This window comes from Dendronephthya gigantea, unplaced genomic scaffold (genome assembly GCF_004324835.1).
Source record: "Dendronephthya gigantea isolate DGI-Jeju-01 unplaced genomic scaffold, DenGig_1.0 000058F, whole genome shotgun sequence".
Taxonomy (NCBI): domain Eukaryota; kingdom Metazoa; phylum Cnidaria; class Anthozoa; order Malacalcyonacea; family Nephtheidae; genus Dendronephthya; species Dendronephthya gigantea.
Genome location: NW_021163068.1, coordinates 1 through 14,958, shown reverse-complemented (window position 1 = coordinate 14,958; position 14,958 = coordinate 1). Strand labels below are relative to the sequence as shown.

General features: G+C 38.9%; 4 protein-coding genes across 4 annotated transcripts; all 4 read right to left on the bottom strand.

Annotated features, from left to right (window-relative positions):
• Positions 1-205: 205 nt before the first annotated feature.
• Positions 206-3,417, bottom strand: LOC114529975. The gene is made up of 2 exons (XM_028551551.1): positions 2,733-3,417; positions 206-2,473 (listed from the first exon to the last, which is right to left on the bottom strand). Exons 1-2 carry the CDS (start codon positions 3,088-3,090, stop codon positions 1,161-1,163), a joined length of 1,671 nt encoding a protein of 556 aa, XP_028407352.1. The 5' UTR covers positions 3,091-3,417; the 3' UTR covers positions 206-1,160.
• Positions 3,418-3,922: 505 nt separating this feature from the next.
• Positions 3,923-6,479, bottom strand: LOC114529989. Its single transcript, XM_028551564.1, has 2 exons — positions 6,035-6,479; positions 3,923-5,668 (listed from the first exon to the last, which is right to left on the bottom strand). The coding sequence occupies exons 1-2, from the start codon at positions 6,390-6,392 to the stop codon at positions 4,368-4,370; spliced, it is 1,659 nt and encodes a 552-aa protein (XP_028407365.1). The 5' UTR covers positions 6,393-6,479; the 3' UTR covers positions 3,923-4,367.
• Positions 6,480-7,013: 534 nt separating this feature from the next.
• Positions 7,014-10,575, bottom strand: LOC114529990. Its single transcript, XM_028551565.1, has 2 exons — positions 10,303-10,575; positions 7,014-9,113 (listed from the first exon to the last, which is right to left on the bottom strand). The coding sequence occupies exons 1-2, from the start codon at positions 10,460-10,462 to the stop codon at positions 7,747-7,749; spliced, it is 1,527 nt and encodes a 508-aa protein (XP_028407366.1). The 5' UTR covers positions 10,463-10,575; the 3' UTR covers positions 7,014-7,746.
• Positions 10,576-10,945: 370 nt separating this feature from the next.
• Positions 10,946-14,625, bottom strand: LOC114529988. The gene is made up of 2 exons (XM_028551563.1): positions 14,245-14,625; positions 10,946-13,196 (listed from the first exon to the last, which is right to left on the bottom strand). The coding sequence occupies exons 1-2, from the start codon at positions 14,591-14,593 to the stop codon at positions 11,833-11,835; spliced, it is 1,713 nt and encodes a 570-aa protein (XP_028407364.1). The 5' UTR covers positions 14,594-14,625; the 3' UTR covers positions 10,946-11,832.
• Positions 14,626-14,958: the final 333 nt, after the last annotated feature.

The following is a 14,958-nucleotide window of genomic DNA, read 5'->3' as shown; positions in this document are numbered from 1 at the left end:
TTTTGAATAATTTAATAAAATATTCAAAATGATAAAACGAAACCATGCTGTGTGATTTCAAAAGGTTCGAAACCCTGGCACAAAACACATCCTTATCAAACCTGCTGTGCAAGATATGTCAGCCAGGGCAATTGAATAACAACCGGTCTATGCTTTTGCCCTAATATTATGATATTTTGCAAGCAATTCTGTAATATCGTCTTGTTTCTTTATATATAAAATTCAACTCTATTTCACTCAATATAATCTCTCGATGTTTAATTCAAAAAAATAAGGAACTAAGTTACACAATTATACGACAAAACAGGATAACAACTTGGATTTAAACAATTGTCTCAAACGACAAATTGGTAGTATCACTTCCGAATATGTTTTAAGTCATTTCAGAAATTTTGAAAATAACTTCACATTCTTGAAATGAGCGGGTGTTATGTAAAAGCTACTAAATATACTGGTTCATTTCACGGCTCTGTTTTCAGTGGTTGAAAGATTATCATTAAGGTTCAAGGATAGTTATATCTACTTTACGTGCACGAGACTTTACTTATTTCATACCTCCATTCAAAAAAACCATAAGTTGCATGAGAGTCTAATATGTAGCTGGTCAATATACAGCATATTGCATCAAATGCGGGGTAATATTTCTGGCATAACATCGTTGTTGCGTATTGAAACGTCTGCCATTAGAAAGTTGTATGCAATTGAACAAATCATGCAATTATGGCAGCACTTCGTGATTAAAATGAATGCTGGTGGTTTTGTAAACTGCCCTTGGTCAAAATATTATCTGAAAGTGGGCATATACAGTGTAATAGAATATATTTTATATATCCAAAAGCACAGTCGTATTCATTGAATGTGACAGAAAATGTGTGTGTTTCTGATCAGTGTGCTTGACCTTTCTGAAACAATTTAAAGGTTTAACAATGAAAATCTAACTCTTTTCAAATGAAATGTGGTGCTTTGACTGCTTTCTGAAAATGTCGGCGTTCATTTGTTTTCGTGATATACTGTGTTTCCGGCATGAAAAATTGCATCGACTTTATTGTGCGATATCAAATGCTTGTCAAATTCAATTTTTGTGTTTATATTCTTGCAAAGTAAAGGATCAGACGAGATTATATGATATATTGTCTACAGGTATGTCTGTGCAAACTCAGTCACATTTTAGGACGCCAACCTCCAATGAACCTCAACAGTTTCTTGGCATGAAACGGATCAACATCCAGCGAGTGCAAACTCTCTCTGTCCATACAAGCCAACATCGAGCCGTCGACCATCTCTTTCCTAAATATTTCAACGTGTTTTTTCATGCCCAGGTATTCCAGTAACCTGCCAACGTCTGCAACCTTCAGGTTTGACAGATCTAATGGATATTCTGCGATGGCGAGGTAGTTCCCCTCATTTTTGCTCTCGGGTTCAACTACAGGATGTCGACTTAAATGGGGTGAAGAGTGTGCATCAGGTGTTCTGGCGGGACATTCAGGTATACTATGAGGATTTTTGGGGTGCGTGACGGGCGGTTTCGAAAGAGTTGGTTGGTCTGGCTCGCTGTACAAAACGTCAGGTTTATTACACTTTTTGACTTCAGATGAAACATTGGTAGGTATTTTGACTGCTTTCTTGGGTACGGGAGGAGGTTTCTGAGCCATTTTAAGTGGGTTTCTAAAGCTTTGAATTTGTTGTTGTTCCATAACAGGTTTTTCATATTTTTGACTGGAGATATACGTCGGATCAAGCGCGGTATATTGCGACTCTTCAATGACGGGTTCGCGTTCATCTTTTGTATTCAATCCAATCTCTTCATAAGTTGGATCCGGGTCAGCGCGCGCCAAAGTCAAATTTCTTGGCTTCGGCTTCGGTGATACGACTGGTTTTTGCTTTTGAGAGGAGCGCTTAACCGATGGTTTGGTAGGCTTGCTTCGCGTTATATTTCGGATCGCATCATCAATATCTTCGTACAATTGTGCGTTGCTATCCTCGCTGGGTGTTGTTGCTTGGTTGAACATCTGACAAATTTTAGCATAATCAGCGTTGTTTCGGAACGAGTCCGCGCAAACCACCAACTCGATATTCACGTCAGGGGAGATTTGCATCGAAAGCTTCTGACCGTCAGCAAGTATCGTAGTCGCCTCAACGACCTTCTCTTTGGAGATTTTGTCCAGGCAAATGATTCGAAAGGGTTCACAAGGCGGTCTGTTATCCGACCGGGCATCTTCACCGATTCTGTCAAGTTCTACGAATTGCACTTTTAACGGCATTTTGAATTTTTTTAAAGCATCCGATAGGTAGTACTCTTTTCCATCGACCAGGGGTTGGAAGCAAGCGACACAGTCCTTCGGTAGTTCAATTTTTTGGCCATTTTGGTTAATACAAACCAAATTTTCTTTCATTTTTCTTTTATTATTACCTTTCAACTGCAATTTATCTCCGACGTTCAATAGAGCTTCGTTTGACGACTCTCTGTGATAGGCTGAAAATAGAATAATAGATAATAATAATAATATTGGTTACATGATCTGGGCAAGATATTACTCATTTTCTGCTCGATACTAAAAAAATAGATACTAGCCAGGATAATACGACCATGGCAGAACTCTTGTGTGAAACGAGGGCGAAAGAAACCAAGTATAACAAAGCAGGAAGTGACTTTGTAATTATTACTAACGTCTTAAAGCTTGTAATTCAATATTTCTTTAATTCTATAGCTATAAAGTGCAATAGCTATTCACCTTGGGAGACACGAACGTATTTTGGAGACACAGAGCAAAGCTCTTCTACGCTTTCGTAAACATCTTTCATATTCGATGCACGCACTTCGACTTTACTTCGACAATCGAGTGGAATTAAAATCTCTTTACCGGTGTCACAACCTAAGTGACCGTAAACCTTTTGGACCGTTCTGACTGAGTGCAGGCATAATATGGCATTGTTACACAAAGTGGAATCGTTCCTTTCACCGTAGAAGCCCTCGATGATTTTGACAATTTGTGGCAAAGGATATTTATCTAGCAACTTTGAGAGCGAAAGGTAGGCTGGGCTCCACTCGATTGACTCAAATTTCGCCAATTCCAGTTCTGTGCTGTCCATGATTCCTCGATCGCAGGTGTTGAGGTTTATATCAGAGCTAATTCAAAGCCAAATATCCTTGAATTTGCCTACTGCGTGCCGTTAATTCCAAACAATTCTCATCACAAAAACCGATTCAAACAAACAACATCCAGACGGATTAGCAAAATCCACTGTTTAGCGGAATAAATGCCTTGACCAATTAACTTTTTTAACATTCCGAAACCGATGTCTGGTCGTCACAATTAAGAAATACGTGCTTGGTTTAGAAACATTATCGATGGAATATTGGTCAAAAATATATACGTTTACTGCAATTGTGTACAATCAAAACAAACCTTATGGAACCTTGCTGTTCCGAATTTAATTGCATAATTGCACACTGGTTAATTGCACAATTTAATTCGAGATTCAATTGCACAATTTTCTCCAGGAAGTAATGAAATATTTCTGTTAGTAAGTCTTCCGTATTTCAACGTTTTCTTCATATATAAGATGTTTACCTTGCAGTGCATGTGTCAGTGACGAATAAATACAGCAATTCAACCAAAAAATTGATCTATACTAAAATAAATTAGTCGTGTAAAATCTTTATTGGAACAAACTGGTACTGAATAAACTCACAATAAGTACATTCAGTCACAATGAGTGTATTTTGCTGTATTTCTGTAAAATGCTCCGTGGCGAAATCTATTGTAGTTGAAATTTATCCGTAGAGTTGAAATGTTCAATGTAGTTGAAATGTTCAATTGTATTGTATATAGCTAGGTTTACAGAACAAACGTTGATAACAGTTGTCGCACTGTATTTTATTGTATAAATATTGTGTAGAAACTGAAGTTTTTATCCTGTATAAAGATTTAGAATAATAACAATAATAATCGAGACGAAAAGTATATTTAGGAAAACAGCGTTATTGCTCAATCCGAAAGTTCACATAAGGAAGTCCAGCTGAGCAATATTATTTTCATGCGTTCCGAATAACTTGATGAATTAAATATGGAATATGCATGGAAGGCGGAACCCACGCTGTTTGGTTTCGAAAGCTTCAAACGTCTTTACAAAAACATCTTTAATACAATTGTTCGGTGAAATTTTTCACGTCCAATATTGCAAGTAAATATTCATTGAAAGAGGCTTCGAGGGCTTTTCAAGTTTCACATTGCTTCCGAGTGTGTTTTCATCTTCTGTGAAACGGAAATGAAAGTTCCACACGAGATGACTGTGGGCTAATTCATGTAAGATTGATTCCGGTGTTGTTTTGTCATCTGCACTTGTCATGTCTGTGGGAATATGCCTCAAACCTTAGGTCGCCATCCATCGATGAATTTCAACAGCTTCGTGACATGGAATGAATCTACGTTCAATGATTGTAAACTTTTCCTATCCATGCTCGCCAACATTGAACCGTCTATCAGCTCATCGGCGAATAATTCAACGTGTTTTTCCATTCCCAAATAGTTTAATAGTCTGCCGACAGCTCCAACATTCAAACTTGAAAGATCCGATGGATATGTGGCGATTGCTTGGTAAATTTCTTCTTTCATGTATTCGGACGTGGGGTGTACATCCGGTGTTTTAGTGGGACAATCAGGGATAGTATAAGGATTCTGAGGGTGCGTGTCGGATGACGTAGACCAACTCTCGACTAGTTTTGCAGCACGATCTGGCTTGGTGTTAGTATCTTCTGATCTATTATTAGTTATCGGGTGTTTACAATCCCCGACCTTAAATGTAGCTGGAAGTCTAATGGGTAGTGAATCGCGTGGTTTGTTCAGATGTTTTTCTGAGCTCTGTGAGAGCAGATTCTCAGTAGGCTTTTCATACTGGTGGTTAGAAATATCTGTCGGATCAAGGGCAGTACATGTTGAATCTTTGATGACAAGTTGGCATTCGCTGTGTTCTCCCTCGTTCAATCTAATTTCTTCGTAAATGGGGTCCTGTTCGGCGTGGCTCAAATTCGAAGTTCTGGTTTTCGGCTTTGGGAGAACAACTGGCTTTGGCTCTTTCGCGCATGGCTTAAGGGCCGCTGGTTGGGTAAGCTTGGCTTGCGTACTTTTTTGGATCTCGTCAACATTACCAGACTTGTGGGGTTGTGTGTTGCTATCTTTGCTAGTAGCTCCTTCGCTTAAGATCTGTAAAACCTTAGCATAATCAGCGCTATTTTGGAACGAGTCCTCGCAAACAACCAACTCGATATCCACGTCAGGGGAGACTTGCATCGAAAGCTTTTGACCGTCAGCGAGTATCGTAGTTCCCTCAATTACCTTCTCTTTGGAGATTCTGTCCAGGCAAATAGTTCGAAAGGGTTGGAAAGGGGGTCTGTTATCCGACCGCCCATCTTCACCGATGCTGTCAAATTCCACGAATTGTACATTTAATGGCATTTTGAATTTCTTCAAAGCATCCGATAGGTAGTACTCTTTTCCATCGACCAGGGGTTGGAAGCAAGCGACACAGTCTTTCGGTAGTTGGATCTCCTCGTCATACTGGTTGATACAAACTATCATTTCAGTCATTTTTTTGTTCTTATTGGCCTTCAAATGCAATTTATCCCCGACGTTTAGTAGAGCTTCGCTTGACGATTCTATGTGACAGCCTTGAAAATACAACAAAAATGTTATTCAGCGCTTGGTGTTCGCTTTCGCTAAGGTACTTTAGTTTCATGTTGACAGAAAGACCACCGTGTAGCCCTATGTTATGTCTGGGATTAACTATGCTTTGGGACACAGCAGTTTTCCTTAAGTCAGATTATATCATGTAGTAAAAAATTTTAACCGAGGCTACAGGACTGAGGTGTATGAGCAGGATACGCCATTTTGAAGCAAGTATTTTTACTCTAAAACAGGGAAAATCAGACTTGGCAGAGAAGGCTGACTGAAGTGACTATAGTAACAAGTCATATAATGACGCCACCAGCTCGCATTTCTGCTATTTTTGCAGTTTGTGTAAAGAAATCTTTTACCTTGTACGACACGAACGTATTTTGGAAACACTGAACAAAGTTCTTCGATGCTTTCGTAAACATCTTTTAAATTCGATGAACGCACTTCAACTTTGCACCGACAATCGAGAGGAATCGAAATCTCTTTACCTCTACCCCAATTCAAGCGACCATGCACTTTCTGAATAGCCTTGACGGATTGCAGGCATATTATCGCACCACTGCACAGGGTGGAATCGTTGCCCTCACCATAGAAACCCTCGATGATTTTGACTATCTGCGGCAAACGGTGTTTCTCTAACAACTGGGCCAGTGAGAGGTGAACCGTGCTCCATTCAAGGGCTTTGAGTTTGGCCACGTCCAATTCTACGTTTGCCATGAATGGTGATGCGTCGCCTGCGAAAACCGCCAACTAATCGTACTTCATTGTAAAGCTAAAGCCTTAGATGAAGTAATGCATATAAAAGCTAAGTTGAAGACCCGAAGTTTGTGCACTCCTTGCATTTACTTCACGATATTGTTATGGTGAGAAGACTATTCAAACAAAATCGCACTGTTTTGTGTCTCAACCAATCAGGAATGTAAAGTATGAGGGCGAAAGAATTAATAACTTGTTACGCAACCCTTGTGTTTACTTATATTCTGTATGTGATAAAGATGTAAAAGGAATATGTAACTGAAGTGATTGACATGACATTTTGTCATTTTCGTGAGCCGGAAGTATTAGAGCTATATGTGTTGATAATTTTGCCTAAAACTGTTATTTCTTGGTAAACGATCTCGTGGTCTTAGTGTTGCAATGTTTGTCATAGGAACAAATAAGCCAAGCCTACCTTTCATGAACCAGCATAGAACTGGAACGAGCGAATAACCGCCGAACCACAAGTTCTAACCCTCCACGCTGATTGGCTAGGTATGAATCAATCCCACATTGCAATGCGCGTGTGGACGTTACAAAAGTTTAGAAGAAACCTCAACTTGTCAAAAACATCTCACGAAGACTTAGTTAAGTATTATTGCAAAGCTTCTCAATGCAAAGTTCAGGTGTTTACTATATGCAAACATATATTCAGTTGCTATAGTTCAGCTGTTAAGGTGTTTACTATATGCAAACTGCTCCTGACGAATAGCCTAGGTAAATTAAAAATAAGTACAGAGTTTGCTTCATTTAGCTGAACCCGAAATTAAATTCTTTGTATTCCAAGTTGCAACAATTTTTGTCCGCAAAGCACATTTCCAAACATCCAATATACTTTCTTCTAGTGATAAATTTACAACTACGGCGTCGCGAATTTAGCAGTCAGCTGAGCAGACAACTAATTTTATGAAATACTGAATCATATAAAGCTGAACACATGCTACATGCGCTTGAAGTACTTGAGGTTTAATCTCTGACAAACACTGAAATTGCCTGTTAATCCAACAACATTTCAAAGCTTATGGACTACGAAAATGTCAGTTTTACAGAGGACAAGTGACTTGTACTATGTACCTACCAAGAGTTATTTGAAAAACTGAAGAACTCGTTTTGAACACTTCACTGAATTTACTCTGATCTCGCACAATGCCGAAAGGACGGGTAATTGTGGGAATACAATATAATTCAATGAGAGAAAACGCTGGTTGAACTTGGATTGTTAAGTTCCTACTTGTTCCCAGCAAGGCCACTTAATCTTTCGACGGTTGATCTAATTTTCCAGACCTATTACTACTTTATGACCTTTTAAAATGCATCAGAATTTGGAAGATTCCACATGTAGTTTAGGTCGCCATCCACCGATGAAACTTAACAGCTTTTTGACATGAAATGGACTTACATCCAATGACTGCAAACTTTCCTTGTCTATATCAGACAACATTCGTCCGTCAATCATTTCTTTCTTGAAAATTTCAACATATTTCTCCATTTGCAAGCATACCAACAACTTGCCAACAGCTTCCACATTTAAACCAGACAGATTTAATGGATACTTTGCGATTGCTTCGCAAATTTCTTCTTTTTCTTGTTCAGACGTAACAGCGGGCTCTTGACTAGCCACTGATTTGTCACTGGTCTGGAGTGAAATATGTGGATCAGCTAGGTTATTGAGGGATAAATGCGGACTCTGTGGTCCGTGGGGAGCATCAGGGGAAACAGCAACTGCACATTCGGTCTCGTGATCTTTCTTGACCTTCAGATCACCTTGAGATCTTCTGGGTAATGGAGGCGGAGGACCTTCGACTTCTGAAGGCGGTGGAAGTCTGGTAAGTAATGCAGTTGCACCGTCAGCCATTTTCGGGTGGGCAAGTATCTCAGGTTGGTTATTCGTGCTCGGCTCGAGCTTTTGGACGACGATAAGTTCTCCGTATTTTTGGTTGGAAACGTACGTTGGATCAAGTGCTGTATATGTTGAATCATTCCCAGCACCTTGGAATTCGCTGTGTTTATCTTCGCTTCTAATCTCTACATAAATAGGATCTGGGTCCGTGTGGACGGTAGTCTTTTTTTGAGTCTTTGGTTTCGGCGGGGGGATAGTTGGTTTTGGCCTATTGAGAGGTGGGTTAGGGGCCGGTTTGGCGGACTTTGTTGGTCTGATTCCTATGATCGTAACAGGATCAATGTATTCGTAGGCGTTTGTCTCAGTTTTTTCCCTGCTTTGGTTAAAGATTTTAGAAAGTTTAGGGAAATCTTCGCTAGTTGTAAACGTCTCTTCACAAACACTCAATTCTACTTTCAAATCACGGGAGAATTGAATTAGATTGTGTTTACCATCAGCACGTATGGACGTTGCTGTAACCACAGTCATTTTAGACATTTTATAAAGACAAACAACTTGACAGGGTTGGCGGGGGGACTCGATAGCCGACCGGAGATTTTCACCAATACCCGTGACGAATTGAACGTTCAATGGCGGCTTGAATTTTTTTACAACATCTGATATGTTATATTCTTTTCCATCGGTCAGAGGTTGCACACCAGCCACGGTGTTTTTTGGTAACTCGATCTTCTGACGATGTCGATCGAAACAGATTAATGTATCTTGCTTTTTGTTAACGCCTTTCAAGTGCAATTTATCCCCGACTTCCAATAAAACGTCTCCTGGAGGCTCAGAATAACAACCTTGAAATAAAATAACGAAAACTTTAATGCAAATGAATCAGAAATACCACGCAACTCTTAAAAATTCTGAATGATTTCTACGCAGTTTTAAATTCATGGATATCCTAGTAAAATATTTCGTCTGGCATTAGTGTATTCATAATGTTTGGTAAAGCCAAATAATGAAAATATTTCACTGGTTGAATGTTGTATTTTTAAACACTTGAGGCATATATCGCAGAAGCGAATAAACTCGAAATAGCGTATTCACGGGAATTAAGAGGCGAATTTTAAGCCCCCAAACCCAGCGAAACAATTTTCTGGTTCGGTGTCGTGTTTCGTGTTTTGACAAGCGGTCAGGCATATTAGTAAACTGAATTAAATACGTTCGTTCCATTGTCAGTTTTTTGCGACTCTAATTCAACCGAAGTTTTCACATATCTTGTAAGATACGCAGTTCATAGTGGTAGTGCGTATAAACTTGCAAAACAAAGGTCGCGGGTTCGCTTACCACCGTATGATCAAGCTAATTTTTTCAGCTTGTCAGGAGTGGTAATTCAAAGTAGCGCCATCCCATTATGTATATAGTTCATGTTTGCAGATTGTATTTTCATAAGGCTTAAAATTTAATCTGCTTTCAAAAGATCAACGTTAGTTACGCATTCCAAAGTTATCAAAGTGAAGGCCAGCAGCAAAAACGTTTCGAAGTTTCGATCTGAAGGCTTTAACAAGCGAGTGTATTGCGCTCCTTTTTTAAATCTTTAGTAATTTCTCCAAACTGCATCAATTTCAAGTTAGTTAGGTAGAGAGAATTAGTTGGACTCCACGAATCTCTATATACTTGTTATTGCATTCCAAAGGTACCAAAGTCATTGACTGTGTAGCAGCGAAAACGTCTCGAAGTTTCGACCTAAAGGCTCTAGCCAGAATTGCCTCACTTTATTGAATCTTTAGTAATTTCTCGTAACTGCAATAAATAAGTTATTATAGGAAACGTACGGTTGAAGATGGCAATGTTGACATAGATGGCCAAAATAAACATTGTGAATTAGTCTTATCAATTCAACACTGTTTGGACTTAGTGAACTCAGGAAATCTATAACGTTTTGGGAAGTTCTGTATGAATTGAATGACCCTGTTTTATACTGGTTTTTTTTATCAGCCGTCGTCGTCCACATTGCTGACCTAAATCTTTAAGTTTGCTATTTACCTTGTGAGACAGGAACGCATTTTTGCGACGCTGAACAAAGCTCTTCGACGCTTTCATAAACATCTTTCAAATTCGATGGACGGATTTCGACTTTGGTTCGACAATGGAGGGGAATCAAAATATCTTTCCCTTTGCCCCAATTCAAACGACCATGAACCATCTCACCAGATTGGACGAAATGCAAGCATAATATTGTACCATTGCAGAGTGTTGAATCATCTGATTCGCCATACAATCCCTCGGTAACTCTCACGATCTTTGGGAGGGTGTGTTTATCCAACAACTGTGCCAAAACAAGGGACTCTGTGTCCCATTTAAGTTTATCCAATTCCAACTGTAAGTTAGGCATCTTTTATCTCGATACAAACCGAAAAAGCCAACCTATAACTACTCTGTAACGTCTAACAGAGTAATAAGTCAATCTCCCAATCAGAATAATGAAATCAGCGTAGCTCATCTCAGGATGACGTAACTCTAGGTGACGTCACCCCAGGGGCTCGCTCTGGGTAAGGTATTCAACGATAAATGTAATTATGTGGAAATTTTTTGAAATATGAGTAATGTGTTAAAATCATACAAGAAAGTGCCAATGATTTATTTCAAAGCCCTATAACTAAGCAAATGTCAGTTTTACAGAGGACATTGAACTATGTACTAACATAACTATGCATGTCAAAACTAATCCTAAAAGATCTTTAATATGTAGTTAATATTTATGTAGTTATCTTTAATATTTCACATCCGTGCATAAATAAAAATTCTCCACAAATTGCAATTTCTCCCGAAGTAAAAAAACCCATTTGTTGTAGGCATTCCGAACCTAATCAAAAACGAATTTCGTAGAGGAAGCAATACACAAAGGCTTGTCTGTTAAGGTGATTACTATATGCAACAGCGCCTGACGAATAGACTAGGTAAATTGATAGTAAGTGCAAAGTTTCCTTCATTTAGCTGAACCCGAAATTAAATTCTTTGTATTCCAAGTTGCAACAATTTTTGTCCGCAAAGCACATTTTCAAACATCACAATATACTTTCTTGTATAATGAGAATTTCTACGACGTCGCGAATTTAAATAGATTTAACCGTCAGCTGAGCAGACAGCTAATTTTATGAAATACTGAATCATATGAAGCTGAACACATGCTACATGCGCTTGAAGTACTCCAGGTTTAATCTCTGACAAACACTGAAATTGCCTGTTAATCCAATCTATGGACTACGAAAATGTCAGTTTTACAGAGGACAACGGACTTGGTACTATATATGTACCTACCAAGAGTTATTTGAAAAATTGAAGAACTCGTTTTGAACACTTCACTGAGTTTACTCTCATCTCGTACACTGTAAATGTCAGTGATATAATTCAAGAAGAATGCAATATGAGAATGCAATATAAATTCAATGAAACAAAACGCTGGTTGAACTTTAATTGTTAAGTTCCTACTTGTTCCCAACAAGGGCACTTATTCTTTCGACGGTTGATCTAATTTTCCAGACCTATTACTACTTTATGACATTTTAAAAAGCATCAGCATTTGGAAGATCTCACATGTAGTTTAGGTCGCCATCCACCGATGAAGTTCAACAACTTTTTGACATGAAATGGACTTACATTCAATGACTGCAAACTTTCTTTATCCATATCAGACAACATTCGTCCGTCAATCATTTCTTCCTTGAAAATTTCAACATATTTCTCCATTTGCAAGCATACCAACAACTTGCCAACAGCTTCCACATTTAAACCAGACAGATCTAATGGATACTTTGCGATTGCTTCGTAAATTTCCTCTTTTTCTTGTTCAGTCGTAACAGCGGGCTCTTGACTAGCCACTGACTTGCCAGTGGTCTGGAGTGAAATATGTGGATCTGCTAGGTTATTGAGTGATAAATGCGGACTCTTTGGTCCGTGGGGAGCATCAGGGGAGACAGAAAAACACTCGATTTGATGATCTTTTTTGATCTTCAGATCACCTTGAGATCTTCTGGGTATTAGAGGCGGAGGACCTTCGACTTCTGAAGACGGTGGAAGTCTGATAAGTAATGCAGTTGCACCGTCAGCCATTTTCGGGTGGGCAAGTATTTCAGGCTGGTTATTCGTGCTCGGCGCGAGCTTTTGGACGACGATAAGTTCTCCATATTTTTGGTTGGAAACGTACGTTGGATCAAGTGCTGTATATGTTGAATCATTCCCAGCACCTTGGAATTCGCTGTGTTTATCTTCGCTTCTAATCTCTTCATAAATGGGATCTGGTTCCGTGTGGACGGTAGTCTTTTTTTGAGTCTTTGGTTTCGGCAGGGGGATAGTTGGTTTTGGTCTTTTGGGGGGTGGGTTAGGGGCCGGTTTGGCGGCCTTTGTTGGTCTGATTTCCATGATCGTAGCAGGATCAATGTACTCGTAGGCGTTTGTCTCAGTTTCTTCCCTGCCTTTGTTAAAGATTTTAGAAAGATTAGGAAAATTTTCGCTGGCTGTAAACGTCTCTTCACAAACACTCAATCCTACGTTCAAATCACGGGAGAATTGAATCAGATTGTGTTTACCATTAGCACGTATGGACGTTGCTGTAACCACAGTCTCATTAGAGACTTTATCAAGACAAACAGCTTGATAGGGTTGGCAGGGGGACTCGATAGCGGACCGGAGATCTTCACCGATACATCTGACGAATTGGACATTCAATGGCATTTTAAATTTCTTTACAACATCTGATAAGTAGTACTCTTTTCCATCGGTCAGAGGTTGAAAACCAGCCACGGTGTCTTTTGGTAACTCGATCTTCTGACGATGTTGGTCGAAACAGATTAATGTGTCTTGCTTTTTGTTAACGCCTTTTAACTGCAATTTATCCCCGACTTCCAATAAAACGTCCCCTGATGGCTCAGAATAACAACCTTGAAATAAAATAACGAAAACTTTTCATGCAAATGAATTAGAAATACCGCGCAACTCTAAAAAATTCTGAATGATTTCTACGCAGTTTTAAATTCATGAATATCCTAGTAAAATATTTCGTCTGGCATTAATGTATTCATAATGTTTGGTAAAGCCAAATAATGAAAATATTTCACTTGTTGAATGTTATATTTTTAAACACTTGAGGCATATATCCCAGAAGCTAATAAACTCGAAATAGCGTATTCATTCACGAGAAGAGGCGAATTTTAAGCCCCCAAACGAAATACTGAATTTTCTTGTTCGGTTTCGTGTTTTGACAAGCGGTCAAGCATATTAGTAAACTGAATTAAATACTTTCGTTCCATTGTCAATTTTTTGCGACTCTAATTCAACCGAAGTTCTCACATATCTTGTTAAGATACGCAGTTCATAGTGGTAGTGCATATAAACTTGCAAAACAAAGGTCGCGAGTTAGCTTTCCGCCGTAAGATCAAGCTAATTTTTTTAGCTTCTCCGGAGTGGTAATTCAGAGTACCGCCATCACATTATGTAGTTCATGTTTGCAGATTGTGTTTTCATATGGCTTAAAATTTAATCTGCTTTCAAAAGATCAGCGCGGGAGAATCCGTATTCTATCAACGTGATTTTACGAATCGAAACTTGTTATTGCATTCCAAAGTTACCAAAGTGAAGGCCAGCAGCGAAAACGTTTCGAAGTTTTGATCTGAAGGCTTTAACAAGGGAGTGTATTGCATTCCTTTTTGGAATCTTTAGTAATTTCTGCAAACTGCAACAATTTCAAGTTGGTTAGGAAACTTACGGTTGAAGACGGAAATGTCAACATAGACGGCCAAAATAAACAACTTCATATGAAAGATTGCGAATTAGTCCTATCAATTCAACACAGTTTGAATTTAGTGAACTCAGAAAATCTATTACGTTTAGGGAAGTTCTGTATGAATTGAATGACCCCATTTTATAGTGGTTTGTTGTCAGCCGTCGTTGTCCACATTCCTGACCTAAATCTTTAAGTTTGCTACTTACCTTGTGAGACACGAACGTATTTTGGAGACACTGAACAAAGCTCTTCTACGCTTTCATAAACATCTTTTAAATTCGTTGGGCGAATTTCGACTTTGGTTCGACAGTCGAGGGGAATCAAAATATCTTTCCCTTTGCCCCAATTTAAGCGACCATGAACCATCTCTCCAGATTGGACGGAATGCAAGCATAATATTGTACCATTGCAGAGTGTTGAATCATCTGATTCGCCATAAAATCCCTCGGTAACTCTCACGATCTTTGGGAGGGTGTGTTTATCCAACAACCGTGCCAAAACAAGGGACTCTGTGTCCCATTTAAGTTTATCCAATTCCAACTGTAAATTAGGCATCTTTTATCTCGATACGAACCGAAAAAGCCAACCTATAACTACTCTGTAACGTCTAACAGAGTAATAAGTCAATCTCCCAACCAGAATAATGAAATCAGCGTAGCTCATCTCAGGATGACGTAACTCTAGGTGACGTCACCCCGGGGGTTCGCTCTGGTTAAGGTATTCAACGATAAATGTAATTATGTGGAAATTTTTTGAAATATGAGTATTGTGTTAAAATCATACAAGAAATCGCCAATGATTTATTTCAAAGCCTATAACTATGCAAATGCGGTTTTACAGAGGACATTGAACTATGTACATACCAAGATTGGAAAAATTGAAGAACCCGTTTTGAAGAATCGTACTTTACTGAATTTACT